The sequence below is a fragment of the Accipiter gentilis genome, chromosome Z (assembly GCF_929443795.1).
Source record: "Accipiter gentilis chromosome Z, bAccGen1.1, whole genome shotgun sequence".
Lineage (NCBI taxonomy): Eukaryota > Metazoa > Chordata > Aves > Accipitriformes > Accipitridae > Astur > Astur gentilis.
This window is the reverse complement of record NC_064919.1, coordinates 50,816,487-50,839,013: the sequence shown is the minus strand read 5'-3', so window position 1 is coordinate 50,839,013 and position 22,527 is coordinate 50,816,487. Positions and strand designations below refer to the sequence as shown.

General features: G+C 38.7%; 1 protein-coding gene across 3 annotated transcripts in view; it reads right to left on the bottom strand.

Annotated features, from left to right (window-relative positions):
• The window catches only part of MLLT3 (MLLT3 super elongation complex subunit), a 133,073-nt gene that overhangs the window by 15,467 nt on the left and 95,079 nt on the right, over positions 1–22,527 (bottom strand). For all 3 annotated transcript variants that reach the window (XM_049796018.1, XM_049796019.1, XM_049796020.1), the window contains 3 exons: positions 20,126–20,734; positions 4,890–4,968; positions 177–309 (listed from right to left, as the gene is read on the bottom strand). In XM_049796018.1, coding sequence (XP_049651975.1) covers positions 177–309; positions 4,890–4,968; positions 20,126–20,734 — 821 coding nt within the window. The remainder of the gene's footprint in view (positions 1–176; positions 310–4,889; positions 4,969–20,125; positions 20,735–22,527) is intronic.

The window sequence follows — 22,527 nt, the reverse complement described above, 5'->3', positions numbered from 1 at the left end:
CTGTTAGTTTTTAGAAAAGGCAGTTTTACAAGCATATGCTTTAAAAAGAGTCTGAATTCTCTGCCCATTTGTTACTCAGAACTCTTTAGACCTCAGCACTCTCATTAGACCTCACCTCATTACTAACAAGCACAATGTCTTGGTCACCAGGCTACTTGCAATCACAAGACACTCACCTGCGACTCCTGCTTCCTCCTCGTGTATTTACAGGTCGTTCCAACTCAGAATCATTGTCATTCTCATCTGCTTCATCTGATTCATCTTCATTATCATCTGAATGCAGATCTTTCATTATAGACCTCAACGGACCTGAGACAACAGAGACAATAAAATACACACATGAAGTTCACTTTGCAGTGTTCCAGGCAATTCACCTAGCTTTGTAGATAACAGAACACTACCCTCCCTGCACAGTGTTGGGAGAGGAGAGTCTTTAACATTAAACAAATGAAGTAATGCACTGAGGGCTTATGCTGCAGGGACTTATCAATGAATCATCTACTCACAGAACAACTCAGCTTCAATACACTTACTCATGATAGTGAAGTGACTCATATGTTCAAGTGTTTGCACGATTGGCCACCTGGACCATAGCTGAAGTAAGTAAAATACTGTCATGCCAGGAGAAATTGACTATTACTTTATTATTATCAGAAGCAAGATTCTTTTGCATTGCTGGGTTTTAGCATTTTTTGCTTTCTCAAATGGTATTATATGTAAGTAAAGATCTACAGGGACATACCGATCAATAAGAGTACATTTGTTAGGTTAATCCGTGTATTGAGAAGCAGAGTCTAATGAATCATTGTAACTCATACTGGCCCAGGCAGTCTTGGTCTTCCTGTTTTTTTTATATAGTTAGCTTTATTTCAGGGTACATTTCAAGTCAAGTAAGCATTTTGCCAACGTTCATATGTAAAAAGTGCATCAATCCTGCGCAGCAACATGCCATCTCTTTTCCATGGTACAAAGGTTGACTTGCTCATAAAAATGCATTAAATTAAGTTTGGGATTTTGGTTTGATTTTACTCAATTTATTTTGCTGTAAAAGACAGTTACAGAAAGAGGAATATGTTTAACATCTGGGAAATGTAAAACTACAGCTGCTTGAAATAAGAATAGGTAAAAGCAGCTTAGAAGAGGGAAGGAAGAAGACTGATGCCACAAGGCATTTAATTCTGAAGTACAGCCCATTTGAGACACGAAGCAGCAAGTAAAAGCATCAGCGATGGCTGCAGGAACAGCAATTACTATTAGGGTTTTGTAATGCCTTTAGCCCAGGAAACACAAAGTAATAATGTGAATGAAGTGAGCCTCAGAGTGTTCTTCAAATGGAGATGAAGCTTGCAACTCTATTTGCTAATGGGGAAACAGAGTCAAGGAGTGTCGTGCCTCATCACTGCCAGAGGATAAGATAGACCTCTGTCTGTCAGGGTTATACTCCTAACAGGCAGGGTGTTCCCTTCATGGGAGGAACAGCTTTATGGATTATTCCAGATCTAGCAAGGCTCAGGTCACAGGCATTTTGACTAGTTTCGTGCAAGTGACTTCAAAGCCGATGTTGAGAATGATTTACCACTAAGACTGTACTAGAACTTTCATAAATTGGCACAATTTGGCCAGGTTCAGATCAATGGTTTCTCTGCTCTGTTTTTATGCCCTAAGGTTGGCTGGGAATAAGTCCAGATGGTGCTGATGGGCAAATTCCTGGTGGACCAGACACTTGTACAGGCGACAAGGGAAAGGAGCTATACTGAAGTGCTTCTTGTCCACACAACCACTGCTGATCTGTGCTCCATCTTCTGTTTCTGCTTGGGTCTCAGGCAGACAATGCTCAGCTATTTGCAAATGCTAACTTGTAGTCTGACTGAATATCTAATCATCTGACCCTTGAAGGAGGGAAGGGACTCCTTCCTCAGCTTTTAATAGGAGCAGTAATAAACATATTCCCTTTAAAAGGGAAGAAAGAGGGCACTCTCAGCAGTATCAGCACAGGAATGAAGGAAGAATTCGCCCATTTTGATCTTTGGGAAAACATTCTTATTGGCCAGCTTGATTGTTGAGGTGGATGAATGAGAGACATGGCATAGGGAGCTAAATGAATTGAGGTAAAGGGTTAGAAAAGAGAATTAAATTATCAATATATGGAAAAGGATTCCATGTTTCAAGAAAGATAAAAGGGTAGAACATAAGGGTATTTCCACAGGCTAGGCTTAACCTAGAAAGGCTAGTTTCCTGACACCTTACTGGGCAAAGACACTAACAACCACCACCAAAATCCTACTGAAGATGGTTGTCTTTGTGCTGAGAGCAGATGAGTCTCACTCCACTCCATAGGCCAAAGTCAGCTTCTGAGAACGCATTCAATTCCTCTCCACAACAAACAGGAGGAAGAAAATAATAGAAAAGACTTGGTAAGGACAGATGAAAGGAAAGCATTAGCATACTCTTGCTGAAAGAGCACAGGAAAAGTTCAGTGGGAGGAAAGGTAAAAGAATCAGCCAAAACCTAATTTTGTAATGAAATTTAGTATGACATATGAATAGCTGATCTTGCATACAACACCAGCACATAACTCCACAACACGGAAACTGGTAGCTATGCTTGCAAGTCACCCAAAACATCAGTCCTTGATTTTATTTTTAAATGGAAGCAGAAAGAAAACCGGCACACATTCCTCATGATCCCTACACAGCCTGCTCTCCCAAGCTTAAGCTAATTCATTATTCTTGCCTCTGTCCTTTTCCCAAGTATAGCAGGGGGGTATTTCATCCCCTGATACTCCCTTGCTGCTGTGTTCTGGGACAATCAGACAGTCGTGTCTTAAGTTGCCAACAGGCTTATTCCTCTTTCTTGGAGAAAAAGGAACTTGACTCCTGAAATACATCTATCACTGACAGGCCCATAGGCATTGAACAACCTGTCATTCAGACAAGTTTTCTTTTAATGTAGGACCATGTCTGGGACTCTGAATAGGCATTTTGTACCCAGCTAGCTAACTTTCTCAGTGGCCTTTCTTAACAATCAGCAAAGCATTCATTTTTAGGTCTTTTTTTCTAGCACTGGTAGTGATGTCACTGCTAGTCTTCTGCTTCTTGCTAACTTAAAATTCCACAACAACCTTTTTAAGTGTTTGAGAAGTTGTTATCTCCTAAAGGGTCAGAATAGTTAAGGAGAAACTGAAAACTAGGAGCTGCCCAAATGTTCTTGGTAAGGAAACAGAAATATCAGTGTAAGCCCCAAGGGCAGAAGAACTTGAAGAACCTTAGGTTAGCCCACTGCTCATACAAAAAGAGGTGAAAAAAGTTCATGCTGTGGTTTTCTGACACTTAAGTGAGCACTGGAGTTTGAACGCAACAGAAAAAGAGCAATGGCCCTGGCAAGTAACTTCTAGTTAGGGGAAAAAAACATGGGTTCTGACCATAGCACAACATGCAGTGCGAACATGCCACTGTATGCCTGGTGTTTCATCTCTTTGATATGCAAATGCACAGCCTGGGCAACGAAAGCATTTAGTTAACTGGAACTCCCAGAAAGAAGCAGTAATCACTATTTACTGTGGCAAGAAAGAGGAGACATATATATCACTTGCACTTCAGAGTTGTTCATAATCAGAGGAAAGATCTCCTATCTACTCTTGAGAAAGTTCAAAAAACCTGAAAGACCGTCTGTGATATGTCTTGTAGATGACCCACAAGAGATGGATGGATCCAGTCTGCTCAGAAGAAAACACCAAGTCAACCAGTTTTTGCCAACATAAGGTAACAGATACAGGAAAGAGTATCCAAATCTTTTGGCTTTTAATGGGCAGTTCACACCATTAATGAGGTTTTCATGAGAGCAAAAACGGGGCTTCAGCAAGAAGGGGTTCTGTTTAGCCTCAGGTAAAAATGAAATGCCTGAAGCCAGTCATCAACCACAGTTCACTTCAGCTCTGTAACACTGCCAGAACACATTAGAAAAGCAGTACTAGTCACCTATAGAAAGGCAGTAGGACAGATATACATCATACGTAGATTTATTTAAAAATAAACTGTCTACCTGAGGCACTAGTGTATTTTCATCACCTTAAATCAAGTCTGCCAGAGGAATATAAAAGGATAAAACAAATGCAGTTTTAATTAGTCAAAAGCTGCTTTTCTAATGCTCCTGATCCAAAGAACAAAACAAAAGTTGATTAAGAATGTATCAGTAGTACAATCTGATAAACCCAAGGAAAAAGGCCAAGCAGGAACTAAGTAATTTAATAGATCACATAGGATGAATCTCAAGTTATTTACAGAAAACCTGCCTTGGCAAGTTCTCTGGGAAGAAAAATGCATTTCTTTACTGAGTTCCAAGTAAACCGAAACTATTAGCCAGAAAACCAACATGCAAACTTAAACTCAACTTAAAGTCTAACCATCATCTTCCCATGCCATGTATCTAAAGTAAATACTGTATGCTCTTAAAACTTCCCAGTAGTATGGGAAGATCACCGCCCTTTGAAAGGATCCACATACAGACATCCTTGGGCTTCCCATAGGAAGCCGCGCCTTCCTGAGCAGGGCTTCAGATGGAGCCAGGTGCCATGCCACCTAACCCTGCAAAAGGACAAAGTCAGAAACAGAAGTTCTTTTGATTTTAGCACCTGTTAAGTGACTGGCATGAATTTAGTGCTTCAAAACAAATACCCTTCACACCCGTTTCTCAGATACACATTTTTTCCCTTTATTTTGCTCTTACAGCCACATCTGAAAACAACCCCAGGAAAAGTCACTAAAGCAAAACTGTGACCAGTTCAGGCTGTGAATGACAGCAGAGAAGTGGTAATGAGATGCCACCAGCTCTGTTTTTATTGCCCCCTTCATTTCACACATTCCTTTCAATTTCTTTTCCTTTGTTGGTACCTTGTTGTCTGCTGTTTTGAGATGGTATAAAACTGGAACTGGAACTGGAGCTGGAACTGGCAGGACTGGGCTGTTCAGACTTTAAAGGAAAAAAAAAGAAAATAAATAATGTTGCAAGAAACATTTTTGCCTAAAACTCTTACTGTTAGTTACTGCCTAAGGCATGTTGTCAAGAAAAAACCCTACAGAACAGAGTAATACTCAAAGATCTTCATTTCAAGCGTCAGTGAGGCAAACATTAAGAAATTGCTATGCACTCAACATACATACACACTACTATATCATGTCTAGTTCTTTACTAAAGCCAATATCCTAACAAGAAGTTCCCAACACATTGTTTGAAAGGCTACACAACATGGGAGCCTAAATGAGTTTATAATAGACCTAAGGCTCCTATGTCCTTGTCATACTCTAGTTGCAAGGTTTCCCAAATTAATAACAATGTAGTAGAATTGAAAAACAGAAGACCTGAGCAGACCACACTAAATGCCAGAAAGCCTCAGTCAGTTTTCTTTCTTCTTCCTTAGAAAACAAGTCTTAAGAGCAGGATTCAAAATAAACTTTTCTGTTGTTATTGGATTTCTCCTCATCCCAACACTGTCCATATGTGTTAAGACCCTACAGATTGTAATAGCGATTGAATTGGAAAGATTGCGTTGTTACACAGAGGAAGTATCCGGAACACAGACCTTACAAAAGAGAACTAGATTTTTAGAACAGAGTTGTTAAAATCAGTTTACAGTATTTAATAAACAGTTCTATACATTGTTTTTCCACTATTGTTTAAAACTTATAGATTTCTCTCTAAAATTCTATAAAATTACTGAGAAAGGCCAATTACTTAATCTAAAAATCCTGTATAATTTTCCTCATAGTGGTTATGGCTTATGTGGTTGTACTGAGAAGTCTTGCTTCCTGCTGCTATGTTGCATGCCTTCATATACTTTTTTGCTGTTTCTTAGGCTCAGTGGCTTGAAGTGCGTAGGTGTCGGTACATACTTGCACACTCACCTGTGTACGTGATACAAAGAAGAAATCTGGTATGTGGGCACAGGGGATGCTAACAGAGAACATAAAACAAGAAAGAAGTGTCCATACAGAAGGAACGGTGAAAATCAGGTTAGGAAGTAACGATCTAAAAATCTACTCTTGGAAAGAGAACATGCTTACACTTCAAATTTTATACAACTCTGTTATCATGACGTGCTGTCCAGGCTAACTAAAGTTTCTGACTCTCCTTGCCTGCACAATATCTCTTGTGATTAAGTTAGAACGAAATTGCTCTCAAAAATAACAGCAGTAATATCCAGTCACTGTAAAACTCAAGTTTTCATGCACACAGGCTACCTAAGCCTAACAGTTGCTTTTTTTCCATAAATCAATCTATTGTTGCTTTTCATAATGAGCAGGCAGATTTACAGCCTTTTACTGCCTTTTCACACAATGAGGGATGCCTATTCAGTCAACAGAATGCTTGAGAAAAACACGATTAACATCTGCTCTCCTCAAATCAACACCAGCTCCAGTTCTCACAGACACACAGTCAAAATACAACTCTGGACCTGACTGCATGGGTATATACAGCTTCTATACAGGTGAATCAACCCTGTACAAGAAAACCCAACCCAGCCAACAACACAATGTATTTCTGAGTACCAAGAGAGATTCTTACAGGGTCCACAGCATCAGATCTTTTAGGAAGACACTGCAGCATCACTTGACACTGCTCCCAAAATCAAGTAGTTCTGAAAAAGCTTTTTTTTTTTTTTTTTTTTAACTGCCTGAACTTGTGCAAAACCATACATGATAGCATTTTAGAAGGAACTAAAAATATGCCTTCCGTATACGAATATGGATTAGTGCCAACAGTGCTGAAGCTTCTAGTGACCAGAGGCTATCTTTTGTCACTTACTCAATGCTTTTTGACAGTTTTACAGGCTGTTACCCCAAGGATTTAGGTATTTATGAGTTTATTCACTTGGGCTTTCTGCTCTTGTCCACTGATTACTAATCACCAAATAGATTATTTTTTTTTTAAATGGTCTGAAATTAGCTAACGGGTGTCCTTCAACAATAAAAGCTTAAGAAAGTACCTGCAAAGAGCTTCTCTGTATGTCCTTTTCTTGTTTTACCAGTTTTACGCTTCCTACAGACAAGCTAAGAGGAGTCTGGGCCCAAACTGTTCATTAGTGCAATGACCCAATATGATTTATTGCATTCTTAGACACTCTGTTTCGTTTCAGTGCTCTCACACTGATGCACAGGAGACACTGGCTTCTTTATTAGGCCTGGTCAAGGGATTCTGCGCTTTGAAACTGTTCGGCAGGAAAAGGGACTTTTCTTTGGCTCAAATTTTCCCTGAAAATGTACTTTTTTCACCAGCTCTAAATCACTTGGCTTGTGTCACTTCCAAACTCTTGTCTGTTTTTATAAGTAGTACAACAACTTACTCTTGAGCTGCAAACAATTTTCAGGCAAACTCACCTGTTTATGACACAGGATATAATAGAGCTGTTTCTTTAAGATTTCATGGTTGTCTGGATTCATATAACTTTTTCTAAAAATAAACCACATCATTTCAAGCTCCTTATTTACATTAAAAAAAAGAAAACATCTGAATGTGGGTGACAATGGCTTTTCTTGCCTTTCCCTGACTGTTTTTAAAGGAAGCTTACATATTGTTTCCTGAAATAAAATTTAAGTGGTGTAGCGATATCCCACTTCATATCAGCCAGTCTACATATTTCCTATTTTTACACACAACAGCCTAAGGACTTCTGTTTCCCTGTGCCATACATACTGAAAACATGCACACTTAAAACTGTTTATAGCTAAGTATTATTTCCACTTCCACTTTGTCCAAAGTTAGCTTTTCAGGGAGGAGTAACATGCTCCTCCCAGGCCAAGTCGTCTTCTCTAACAGGACTCCTGTACTTAAAATGTCTACTGCCTCTTAAGCGTCCTGTCACTGACCACCGCCTCAGCTTTTAAGTAGAGTAATCCAACCCATCTGTAGCTCAAAGGACAGAACAGCCCCACCTCATCCACCAAGTGTCCACATCTACCACTGCCAAGGTGAGACACTGTTTGGGTGTCTGTGATACCATAAGCCTGAACTGAGCTGCCTGCACCCTGCCCAAATTCTATATCACCACATCTCCAAGGCAGGGTAAAGCTGCTCCTTTTTAACCATTCACAAAAGTTAGCTTGCAGATTGCAAGCTCACAGGGAAGATGGAAGAACAGGGGTATGGAGTGGGAAGTGAAATTAATTATTTCTTATAGAAATGAAAATATTTATTCATACCTATGACATTTAAGGAAATAAACAATTATTTAGAGAAGTAATTTAAGGTCAATAAGATGTAAAATTTAAACAGGAAACGCTAGATTATTGATTTTTGAGAAGAGGCAGAGACAGTCATGTGGTAGAGAATATGACCTAAGCTACTGAAACAATTATCTGTCTTAATTATTTATAGTAATTTCAAACAAAAATTCCGTATCACTGATGGAGATGAGGATTTTTGTTAATTAAGTTGACTCCATACCTGCTACCTGAGCAAGTCCATGGGCCCTGATATGATGCACCCATGAGTGCTGAGGGAGCTGGCAGATGTCATTGCAAGGCCACTCTCAATCTTTTGTTGATCATGGTGACCAGAAGTGCCCAAACATTGGAGGAAAGCAAATGTCACTTCTGTCTTCAAGAAGGCCAAGGAGGACCCAGGGTACTACAGGCTGGTCAGCCTCACCTTAATCCCTGGAAAGGTGATGGAGCAGCCAACCCCGGAAACTATTTCCAGGCACGTAAGGATGAGACGATCATCAGGAGTAGCCATCATGACTTCACCAAGAGGAAGTCATGACTGACCAACTTGATAAACTTCCATGATGAAATGACTGGCCTAGTGGATGAGGGTAGAGCAGTGGATATTGTCTACCTGGACTTCAGTAAGGTCTTTGACACTGTCTCCCCTAAGATCCTCATAGACAAGCTGTTGATGTATAGGCTGGATGAGCAGAGAGTGATATGGCTGAAAACTAGCTGAATGGCTGGGCCCAGAGGATGGTGGTCAGTGGTGAAAAGTCTATTTGGAGGCGAGTAGTTAGCACCGTGCCCCAGGGGTCAATACTGACTGGGTCCAGTCCTGTTTAACACTTTCATCAATGATCTGGATAATGGGGCAGAGTGTGCCCTTAGAAAGTTTGATGGTCACACAAAACTAGAGGAGTGGCTAGTATGTCAGAGGGTCTCTCTGCCACTCAGAGGGACCTTGACAGGCTGGCGAAATGGGCCGACAGGAACCTCATGAAGTTCAACAAGGACAAGTGCGAAGTCCTATACCTGGGGAATAACAGCCCCATGAACCAACATACTCTGGGGGCCACCCAGCTGGAAAGCAGCTTGGCAGAAAAGGACCCAGGGGTCCTCATGGATCTTATTACTACCTGAAGGGAGGGTGCAAAGAGGACAGAGCCAGTGACAGGACAAGAGGCAATGGGCACAAAGGAAAACACAGCAGGCTCCCTCTGAACATCAGGAAACACTTTTGTACCGTGACGGTGACCAAGCATGCGCACAGGTTGCTCAGGGAGGTTGTGGAGTCTCCCTCCTTAGCAATATTTAAAAAATGTCTAAATGTGGTCCTAGGCAACCAGCTCTAAGTGGTCCTGGTTGAGTAGGGGAGTTGGACCAGATGACCATCAGAGGTCCCTTCCAACCTCGACCAGTCTGTGATTCTGTGAATCTAAAACACATCCTTCATTTAACAACTAGTACTCAGAAAAGACCTCAAGGCAAACATTGCAGTTGTTTCATCTGAACAATTACACTGGATGAAGCTGGATTTGCGTTTCTTTAGAGACCATCCTACTGAAATGTGTCTACTTTTGAAAGAAAATCCTTTTCCTTCTGTATTTATGTACATATTTTGTCTTAGCTTTATAAATAAAAGATAAATTCGAGACACTGCTAACATAAAACTCAGAAATACTGAAGCTAGTGTAAGACTTAGAGAAAGCTCATGCACAGGAGACTGAGCTAACACATGGAGAAGAAAATCCTTTTGCAGTACACTGCACAATACAGTTGAAAGATGAAGCACCAGTGAAGGCCGCTGCCTGCAGGAATAGTTTTGCTGAAGAAATCTTACTGGTAAGAGTGGAAGACACATAGTAAAGCAGGCAAAGAAGTACAGGAAAGAAGATTATTTTTTCTCATGTAGAACAGCTAATACTACAGTTTCCATGGATTTCATGCCTACAAGATAATTAGTAAACTAAAGGTAAAATAAACTAAAAATGTGTATGCTCATGTGAGTGTGAAGGTAGTCCTTAACAAACTGAAAGAGGCAGAGTGCAAACTGGTGGAAGTTCTCGTCAGATAACCCCAACCAAGAATGACGAAAACTGTTCTGAATATGTAGACAAAATGAATGCTGGCTAAGACAGGATTATAAAAAGTCTTTGGCTTTTCAAAATTGGCACTAAAAACTATGTTAACTGGATCACATTTCCCCAGGAATGTGTGAAAAGACATCAATATTTGTGAAGAATTAATACAGTATGAGCAGCACAACGTGGGGAAGTTAACAGCTCTATATTCTATTCAAAGCCCAAATTATGTGGGGAAAAACAACCCACAAAAATGAGGGCCCACCGATGGAAGAAGATACCCTAAATAAATCACTTGTTTGAAGAATATTGCTTATCTTGTAAGCTCAGTGGCATGAAAGCCCTGCGATGAGAGAATGGTGACTGTCCCTCCGTACTCCAGTAAAGTGTGGAAAGGCCAATTTAAGCTGACAAGCAATACTCAAATACTGACTTTTTTGGGAGTTTGACTACACTTTTTAAACTTTCCCTTTGAGAACCTTCACACACTCTATACACAAAGCTCTCACAAGCCAACAAAGGAGAGAAAAGTGTTTTAGAAAGAAGGTCTAACCCTCAATTTTAGTACCAGATACAACCTAGAAAATTCAGCCTACGTATTAAAGCCAATGTAAGAATTTTACTCAGCTAATCTACATTTTCTGCTCTAAGGGTACTAATAGCAATGGTAGAAGATAGGTGGTAGCTGTTCTGGCCAGTCCTGACAGCTGCTGTATTGGAAGCCAACACTCCCCAATGCTCTTCTCTTGCCCTATTTTCTCTCTTGTGCCCTATTATACACATTAGCACTGAGAAGGTCAGATGTTGATGCAATTCCAGTTCACTGTTTGGGAAACTGAACAGACAGTTTGCTGTCATTTTTGGTGCAGTAAGACAGTTGCTCACCTACATTCTCCCAGATCTGAGGTCCTGATGTTAGAAAATCATGGACTCCTATTAACAAAGAAACAGCTGGAGAACCATCTCACTACATGCAAAACTTCTTTTATGGATGTTATTCTGCACTACAGTACATCTCCACATCATTAGAGATCTGGTCTTTACAGCAAGTACTCACAGACTTTGCAAATTCACTGTAGCTCCTCTCTCTTCTTATGTAGCTCAAACCGTAGAGTGCTCCCAGCACGACCCTATGCTAAACCTTCACTATGTAGAAATCTTGTCAAGGTCATACACATAAAGTACATATATACCTAAATACATGAAAAACAACAGCTTTTCTTCTGAAGTGCTGCCGCAGAGTCCCTATGCACTGTCTTTGCTAATGCAGACTGCTGGCTCTTGAACTTACATCCCAGAAAATGAAAAAATTTTGTCCAAAATTTCACCATAAACTATAGAGAGATCTAGTGCAGCTCTTCCATGCCATCTTTGTGGCCTTGTTAGTTTCACAGTGAGCCTCATTATATATACATTTTTCTCAAATTTAACTCCTGGGATTTAAACGACTGAATATTTCAGCTTTCATTTCTGTACATTCCAGCTTCAGTGAGAAGCTGTAGAGAGAAAAATAAAAAAAGCCATGTTGTACCCTAAAAAATTCTTGAGTCCCTAAACCAAAACAAAGCCCCTATTTTTCGAAGTGTCATAATTTTTAGCCAATCTTGTGATACTGTAGACCAATCAATGAATTTCAGACATGATGGTTAGCAATAGTATGCTCTACACACATTTTTCTCTATGGATATTTCTGAGGCATCTGTCAGTATGGTTCCTAAGCACTTGCTCTATGCTAATACTATCATGTATTTGTCAGTAGTTTTCACAAAAGATCATGCATATTATGTACACACAGAACTATAAAATGCTGATTCTAGGGAAAAAAACCACCACAGAACAGATTGCTGTTGTCTTACTGGTATTTTACCATTTACAGCTGACATATCTGTGTGCTGTAACTTTGCCTACTCATGCACTCTTACTGATAACTACAAAAAATAATACTAATTTAAAGCTCCTTGTCCCTGCTTTGGAGACTTCAAATTGGGTTTTGATAGTGTGATCTCAGCTTTACATTAGTAGAAAGAGTTTTGCAATGGTTTCATAAGGTGTATTAAGTTACTAACACAAGATACAAGACAAAATCTCTTTAAAAAATGAGAATATCTAATACTTATTTATATTTAAACTACATTTCCCTCAAACTGTTATATTGTAGTGTAATATATCTGTAATGTAATTGATACACATAATTGAAGTTATTAAAAATATTGCGTAATTATTATTATTTAAAATATTGGCTACATTAAAAACTCATGTACTACAACCCTGATCAATCTTGAGTTTTACAGTGTTCAAAGGATCAAAAAGGCTGCATATGGCACAAATAAATCAAGTTGAATCATCACATCTGTTTTCTTTAGCTAAAATTGTAACATTTAACTCACAAAATTTTATCTATTCCCAATGGTCCTCTGCCAAAGCAAATTTAGGTCACTGAGAACACCAAGAGTGGCTTTTTCCTTTTGCCTTGAACCTGCCTTTCCCTTGCCCTGAACTTGAGAAACTTTGCAACCAAACTGTTGTTGTCCAGAATATTCAGACCATGGCTCTTTGCTTGATATTTATGCCCACTTGTGATATTTTACTCTCCTTGTGGAAGACACAATGCAATAAGCACTGTCTTGAAACCACGTCCTTTTCACCCATAGAATAAGGTTACAGTGTATTAACTAAACTGCATTAAAGCAGCATCGGCAATGGAAAAAGATTATTCATACAATGAAAGTAATTAAAAGTATCACAGCATATATCTACTCTTTTCTTGTCATGGTTTAAACTCTAATACTTTCGTGGTAGATAATTTGAATCATTAAAAACACACAGGTTGGACTCATATGTAATCTCCTCCCATTATTTAGGTAATACCTAAAATGACCTCACACAAAACAGCAAAGTTATTTGATTTCATTCTGTCCTAATCACAGCTGCTCACCACCAATGATATTAAAGGGCATAAATTTGGCAATGGTTTTCTGATCGGGGTAATCAATATTGAGGCCACTGATCCAATTACAGCTGCCCCTGGTACCCGTTATCCCCAGACACACGAGTAATCTTTCCTCGGGGTGCTCAGGCACCAGTCCAGCTGCCTGTTAACCTCAGCTATGAAACACAGCTCTGCTGGTGATGGGGTGTATTTTATCAGTTTTATCAGGTTTTACAGGAATTACTACCAACACAGATGAATGTTTCACTCAAAGCTTTTTGTTTGTTTGCAGAGAAAAGTGTGGAGAAAACTTCATTTTGCAACATCTTTTTCTAACAAAAACATCAGCTGTACTAAGGTATTGACTACACTGAGAAAGACAGTATGACTGAATGATGACACAGTGAGTTAAACCAAATTCACACCAACACTTCTTAAAGTTTAAGTGAATGACAGTTTTTCTATTGCTGGTGTAGTGATGTAGGACCACCTTCAGCAAATACCCAAATTATTGTTAAAATTAGTTGCAGGCATCAGGCTTTCCCTAAACAATAACTGCTGGCATGCCTTGATTTTGCAGTGAAGGAGTAGACACTATTGTCGTGAGGGAACAGCTAACCACACATTTCAATACTGGAAGAACAGTGATGCATAGGCACTATCAGCCTCAAGTTTGGGGCAGGCACATGATGTTCATCAGGAGCATCCCTTCCCCATCCCAAAAGGGCCCCCCAGCATGCTCCCCCAGTGTGGCACGAAGTGCCAACACCAAGCACAACCCCAGGGCTCCACAGCATGGAGAGCTGAACAGAAGTCCCTCATTAGCAGGCAATGAATCGTCATTAATTCTACACAGGTATGATACATGCTACACTCATGGTAGTAGTGAGTTCAGGCAGCCTTTGTCCTGCCTTGATAAAATTTAAGCTTCAGAGGATTGCTCAGTCTTTAAAATGTAAAAATTAATTTGTGCATTTATGGTGTGTCCTGGAGAATTCACATCAGTCATCACTAGATTACAAGCTTCTGAATGGGAAGCATTATGAAAATTATCTAATTAATTTCATGGGGAGTTTGGCAGCAAACCTTCAAAAGTACATGAGTAAAACATGTCATTTTTGCCAAAGAAAACAACTGTGAACTTGATGGTTCCACATAAAAAATAAAAGGGCATAAAAACCTTGGATAGATCTAACTATTGTAGACATAGTTAAACTATTTCAGCTGATAAGTAACAGGTGTGGGATTTTATTTTAATTATATGGAGCCATTTCTCTGGATCACAACATAATGTATGCAGATAAAGCAACTTCAAAGCAATGAAATCCATATTAAGATGATCTCACCTAATCATGATTAAAATAAAATCTCCTATCTTTAGCATTTTGACTGCAATCATCTTGGCCTCATGACACTGTCATGACTTTACTGGACCAGGCACAAAGTATTTTTTGGCCACAAAAGAAAGAATATAATTAAAATATTGGCACTGACATACCCAGTTAAAATCCTTACTTTCTGCAGGCTAGCAGGTGAATAGAATTCTCCGGGGTTGAAATATAGAAAATAAGGCCCCAACCTAAAAGTGCATTTATGCAAATGATTGAGTTAATCCACGTAAGTAGTGCCCACTGAAACAGATGTAGCCAACACTTGTGAATAAAGTAAAATACTGAAGCCTGAACTAGTAGCCTAATAATGTATGATGTTATTTCTGTGGTCAAAATATGACATTGCCCAAAACTGAAAAAAAACAACTTAATACCCATGACTGCCTCAAGAATGCAAGATTTCCTGACTCTTACAAGATTACATTTGCAACCTGGACATTCAACCATATCTAAATAGTTTATCGCCACTGTTTTATTTTATTTCTAAATCCTTAACATTTTTGTAAGCCAGTGATTTCCTAACATATCATGGTAACAAAAGTATCTTGGTTCAACATCCGAGCTTGCTGCCACAGAGGAATCACTACTTGGCAATCTTGCTGCTTCCTCATCCAGCAATGGTTCATCTCACCACATAGTAACAGCTAATAAAAATGGGCTTAATATATAGCAGCTGAATGGTGCCACACTACAGTAGATGCTGATGGCCATAGAGCATACTTGTGCTTTATACCATTTCTGATTATCTTAGGCCACTATTTCTCTCCGAGCACATATATGCAAGGAAACACCTTGGACTGTACAGCATTTACATGACCTTCTAGCACCCGCCTGTTCGTGATTACTGAACTACCTCTTCAACACAGGAGTACTATGGGCAACCAATCCAGCAAGAGTGGCTGGCAGGGTTTTAAAACCAGCATTCACACCTGGACCAAAAATAACCAAATGCAGAAACAATGCATTAAAATATAAAGCAAAAAGTAAAGATTCTAAGAATATGACTGGTTGCAAACCCACGGTGCCCAGCCTGCAATGAAGGACATCAGTATCAATCCTCTTGTGTGTCATTAAAGATCTTAACAGAGTCACAGTTTCACAAAAAAATTAAAACCTAACTTCCTTTTTTTTCCTGGGTAACTACGTGAAAATTCCATATGGAGCTCTATTTCACTACTGTTATTTCTAACTTTAAATATTATCTGAAAGAGATCTTACTTTGGCTCCCAGTCCTGGCAGAACACAGCATTTTTCAGCCAACAAGGGATGGAGGTTTTACAAGACCATGAGGGTTTCCAAAATATTCTTCCACTTTTATAACAATCAAATTAATAGATCACACACCAGATCCAAAGTGGCATTTTATGGATTACTTTTAAAAGGTACTCATGTTGTAACTTTAAGACTGCTTTGAGATATGCAAGCAGTTAAGTAGAAACCCATAGTCTACATGATCACTACTGTATATTCTGTGTTCTGTTATGGACATCCTTTGGAGCTGACATTTTTTTCCAAACACAGAAGACCCACTAAAGTACTGTGCATTTAATAACTGAAAGTCCTCACCCCTGAGCTGTCACAATTTGCCAACATGCACTTCTGCTCAGTTTGAATTTCTGTAAGCTTCGACATGCCAAAAGGCTGCTACTATTACTAACGACAATGCTACAATTGCAGGGACATATGCAGGCAGTAAGGGAAAAAAAACAATACACAGCATGTGCAAAATAATCACACCAAGAGCAGAAATTCATCCAACAGAGCCACATGCATTCTCTAAAAAAAAAAACACCAACAAACCACTTTGATGCATGGCAGTTTTTAAGAGGTTTTATTCAGTTCACTGCAACTGGAGATACACTGAGAACATTTGTTAACATGTAAACATGTATGTATGATCTTCCTGATGTCCTTTGTGTCCTTCTGCTGCAGCAGCTTCACTTAGAGCTATGCACCATTTTTTCCTCCCTACCCAGACCAGCAAAACTGGTTAATATTCAAACAAGAAGTACCAAAGCATCCCTTCCGCAATGGCTCCACAGCTCAGAAGGGGCAGTTCTGGCCATGGAAAATGCCTTACTCGGATCCAAAACTGTACTTCCCCATTTCACACACCAGTCTGAAGCTCACACAAATGTTATAAGAACATCATCATGTTTCATCACCAGACAGGCAGCAAAATCAAGAATGTCAAGTTGGTTTTTTTTTAATCATGTTGCTGCACTGTCCCAACATAGGAAGCAAACAGATGGAGTTTTCTTTAACTAAAATATCCTGCCATTGAATTTGAAAGCAAAATCTCTGGAGTTTTCAAGTGGACTGTGCTAATATTCCTATGCCTCAATAAAACCATAAATATGACATGCTTTCTTTCCATGTCCTACTTTACATGCTTCATACTAAAGCCAGTAAAATAATTCCTCAGCCTTTATGTGCAATTTCTAACTGAATATACTACATGACGCTCCTGAATAGCTTTGCTAGCTCACATGACTCTAAAACGACCCAGTTTTGAACACCCAGTCTATCACTAATGCTGAAGTCCAGCACACTTTAAATCACAGATGTATTTGAAAAGCGATACTCAAAAAAGCAGCATGAAAAGAAATGCAGACACACGTTTCACTTGCCAACAGCTCAAAGTCAACAGAAAAACAGAGCTAAAATAAATACAGCAGTGCACCACACTACAGCCTATTCCAAATAGACCACAAGAAATAACTCTTTAAGTTATGCACAGAAAGGCTATTAAACTAGGGCAGAAAGTTTATCACTAAGCAAGGATGTGATTCGCTTTATTTCTCACTGTAATTTTACAGAAGTCTTTGGAGCTCAAAACAGGGAATGACTGCAGGGCATAAGAGGACATTGTCTGGCTTTCTGAAACACCCCTGAGGCAACAGTATGCTAACCTGGCCGTGTTCTTAAATCTGAATTTCAAGTGACAGCTCAGAGTATGGATTAACCATTGGCAGACATGCTCCACCACATGAAAAAGAATCCACCTCTCTCGGAGGGTGCTAAACCTCTATGTCCTCCACTTCATGAAGGCGAAGGCCAGTATTTCAAGTCTGAATGCCCAGAACTACGTAGAGCATGATGCCAATATTGAGAAGGGTTAAGCACACTCTGCTTTTCTGTCTGAAAGGCCATTAATTGAAAGGATTCACCCCATCTCAATTCACTGAACAGGGGCGGTATCTTAAGAAAACGGGGGAGCAGCAGCATTGCCTTCCTGTAGCACCTGTCCAGTGAAGCAGCACCTCTGTTTAATGATGCTTGTCAGCTTTGTTTACCATGAGGTGGGAACTTCTCAGAATGTCATCCTCAATTTAAAAACCTGAACCCAGCCTTTGCAGTTGAGAACTCATCATGGACTACCCCTAGCACTAAAAACAGTCTTCAGTGTGACCAGCAATAGGAAAAAACTTACTTTTGCAGAAAGTTCTAGCTTCTGGTGAATATTTTTGATAAAAGCAGTACGAGTTCATCTGCTTTTACTGTGCAGCTTGTTGAAAACATTTCCAGACATAATGCCAGCACTATTTGCTTATGTCCCACTTCTTAACTTTCTTCTCACATGTTATATATTAAAAAAAAGAATTAATGGACAAAATTCAGAAGCAATGAACATTTGCCAAGGGAAGACTCCTCCAAAACGTCTGAAATACAGATCTCTACCAACTCCCTGAGCTTTTTTTTTTTTTTTTTTTTTTTAAAGAAATGCACACAAAACTACTTGGTTTTGTGCACCTACTGACAAACTGAACTCTCTGTAAAATGTAAAAGCAAGACTAAAATAATTCTAGGTGAAGTAATACAACCTTAGCTACAGAGCAGTTACAGACAGCTCTCTTACATTACACTTTTTATTACAAATTTATCATGTTTGATATGCATAGTTATGCATATGAGCTAATACCAAGAAAGCAAACAGTCACCATTTCAGGACGTGTGTTTAGGAATAAGAACACCTCTTACTCCATGGAGTGAAGAAAATACTGTCCTCACAAAATTCTTAGCAAAGTTATTCATAATTTTATTATAATTCATACATTATTAGGTTTGCACTATGTCATAAACATAACAAACTAGAAAAAATGCACTTGACTCAAAGTTAATATTTTTGCGGTATCCTAACAATTTTCGTTTAGATATTGATTTGTAATCTGATTTGTTATATCTAACACAAATTTGCAGAGTTCATTTTTGTGGTTTTGCTTTTTTAAAGCCACTTTAGGAATAAAGCCTGGATACCTTACCACTGAATATAATCCTGAATAATGATTCATTCTTTGTTCATCAATGCTACAATACCCACCACTGTAACTGTACCAGAGTAAAAAATAACATTAGACTGAATTTTATAGCATATTATTATGCCAGAACTTGCCACTGAAGAAGTATCTTCCTAGGTTCAGACAGCTATGTTGGTTAATATCATGAAGCATTAACAGACCTGAAATAACTGTTCCTGTATAGCAAAAGCATTGTCATATTTTCACTTCCACTACTGTGTAACATTGCAACTTTTCACTTTGTTTTTTTTCTTTATATGTCTATATTTATAGGATATACCCCTTATGGATCTAGCTGTAAAATCTACTCCTTTTCCAGAAATGCTTAGAAACCCACCAACACATACAAAAAGTTCAAACTATTTTATCCAACATACAGATTTACCTCTATTAACACTGCTTGTTCACCTTTCATTAGGCTCCCTGGTTAAAACTAATTAAGTGTAGAAGGAATGACTGTGAAATTCTGCAGACATTCATTAAAGGCACCAAACAAGCCTCCCCTTCTCAACTCATGTCTCTACAGAAGATGCTTCTGAAAACTGAAGTCTGCTAGGAGAATGATTAAAATCCTAATATCAAGAGCAAACAATGCATGAAACACATGAGCAGGCACGGTAAGGCAAATATTTTCAGGCAGGCACGGTAGACAAATATTTTCAGGCAATGAAACTTCCATAAAAATAGTCTTTCTTGTTAGATAAGCTTGTTACTTTAGATAGATTCTCCTCATCAGAGTGGGGATTCTAGGAACTCCTACTCCTCCACAAAACTGGAATCATTCACAGAACTGCCCTTTCTAGCAGAAAAACAACAAATAACACTCTGATTCACTGCAACCCTTTCCTGAATTTACTGAATTCTCTAACACCTGAACACAAAGACTTAGGGTGTGAAATACAAGCATTTAAATGAACTTCCTTTTCTCTCACAAGAAGCATGAAATTAAAAAGAACAAGATCAAAAGAGCAATATTATTTATAGCCAACTCCCATAAGCTCATTCGTCATAATGTTGACAGATTTATAAATTAACTAAACTTGAATAAGCAATACAATACAACTAGAACATGCATAAGTTCGAACAGCCAGCAGTCAGCATCCTTCAGTTTGTACCATCTGGCAGTAGACAAGAGAAAGGAAGGGGAAAATACAAACATGGTGCACAATCCCACAGACTGGGAATACTCAACACATATGAAGCAAAACCAAACATCACTTACTTCAGATTTGGAGGACATGTTTTCCTCCATGTCAGAATCATTGGGATCTACAATATCATCAAATGGTGGCAGAGTAGGCGTCTTCCTTTCCAGTGCATCATTTTCAATTTTGACTCTCCCCACCTTGAGTTGAGATCTATCCTTTGCCTGTTTTTTTTCAGCTGAACAAGTAAGAATCAGTGGTGGGGCGCTAGAAAAACTTTTAAAAAATGAATCTGAACCACTTTTTTTTCTCTTTTTTGCAGAAGGTTCATCAGAGTCCAGAACAGAGGGCCTTTTTGTGGGAGTCTTCTTTTCTTGCTGCTGCCCACCTGTTATGGTAAGGATGGCACTGTTTTCAGATTTTGGCTCCTTGGATATGGGTTTGGGTTCCTTGAATGCTATTTTAGGAACTATTTTTTCTTCTTTTAGTGGTTTGTTTTCTTTGGGTTTCTTAGAGGATTCTTTGGAAGATTTGTTGTGTTCCCTGGAAAGTTCTTTGAAGGCACTTTTATGTTCTTTTGAGTCTCTGGAAGTTTTTTCCTTGTGATCTTTTGTTAACTTGTGTATCTTTGAAAAACAGTTACTACTGCTGCTGCTGCTATTTGTGTTCAGAATCCTAGTTGGGTCCTGCAAAAAGCAGACGCAAAATTTTACTTACAAAAAAAAGAACATAAAAAGAATCCTCCAAATGACAGGCACAATATGGACACAGGATTCATATTAAAAACTTGGAACTGAAGTTTGAAAACCAGAAACTGCAAATACCTGTATAAAAACAGATACAAACCCCATGATTTTGGTCAACTTCTCTGTAACAAAGTGATGGAACATGAGCAGTTACCACTGCTTGTCAATATCTGCAAAACAAGTTAGTTTTTATCTTAAGAACTAGATTTATTTTTTTTAAGAAACAGCTTAAGATGAACATAAAGACAGTTTAGGAAATGTTAACCATGACCAGTAGATACCAGACCAGTGGATACCAGAAAAAAAAAAATCATAAGGTAAAGATGAGGCTATGAGCCATATGCTATCAACAGAATTATTTCAGGATGAGAGCAAAATATGTGCATCCTGATGACATTTCAGACAAAGCTTGACTTCTCAACTGTGATCTTCTCTCCAGCTTTTGCCAGATCCTTTTCCTTATACACAATAACAACTCCGGGTCCAGCCTGGCTATGGCATCTCAGCAATCAACGTCTTTTTACGGAAAACCTCCTTTACTAAAAAAAGCTTTCTTCTTTGTATTTACTGCCGCTGTCTCTGCTGAGTATTTCATTGCATTTTTTTAAATTCAACTGTTGTGAGATGGGTTTCTGAGACAGTGGTGATGACTCAGAGGTATAAGACAGGCAAAAGCAGAAAAAGCAGAGCAGTATCATTCCTCACTCAGGTGAATCTGAAAAGTCAAAATGGCAAGGAAAGTAGTGATCTGCAACTAGAACCAGCAATAAGGGAACTGAACTATCTGGAATAGGTCATATGGGATCCTTTCTTCTGAGAATTAACACCCAGGAATTTTGAAAAGATGAGGATAGCTCCAGCCCTGCCCACTTTCACTGAAACTGCAAGCAGTGGGCACTCAGCATCTCAAAAATACCCAGTAGTCTAACTGCAGTGTTATAAACACTAAACACCTGTAGCACTCTCTCCAGAAACAAGCTTCATTTTTACACTACTTCAAATCTGCAAAGTGACATTTCAATTTACAGGAACCTACAGTGAACAAGTTTAGGTTCCTTACTTTCTTCCAACTTGTCTGTAAGCATTTCTATCTATATATTGCCTAGCATCTGAGAAACTCTTAGAAAGAAACACTTTGACAAATATATTACATATACCCACTGATTTCCTTTCCCTTTACCCAGAACAGAGTTTTAATTGGTATAAAACTGAAAATACTAAAACCCTGGAAAAAAAAAAAATTAGGCATGAAACCTGATGTATCGTGACATTTGTAAAAATCCTAACTCTAGATAGAGATTTATACTGAATAGGACTTCATTAACAATACCAAGCTTAAAAGAACAGAAAAAAGAACACATACTAACTTAGAAAATAAAAGTATGTAAAGTTTGACCTGAACAGTTTGCACATACCATATGTGCAAAAAGAGCAGTATCTCCCCTCTCCTCTGTAGCAACAGGTGGAAATGGAAACAATTAATTAAAAATATTTTCAACTGTTTCTCCTTTCTCATTATCTTAACTAATTAGTGAAACACTGAATTTTCACACAGTGCTGCACAAATTATTCAATTGTGCTTTTTGTTCAGGTGTTCCTTGCATCAGCACTGCAAATGTATTTCTGAGTGACATTTGGAAATCTAACTATATCTATATAATATATATGCATCAACATTAACAACAAGCAGAAGCATCAACAATGAACAATATTATGATGACATTTGAATGTCT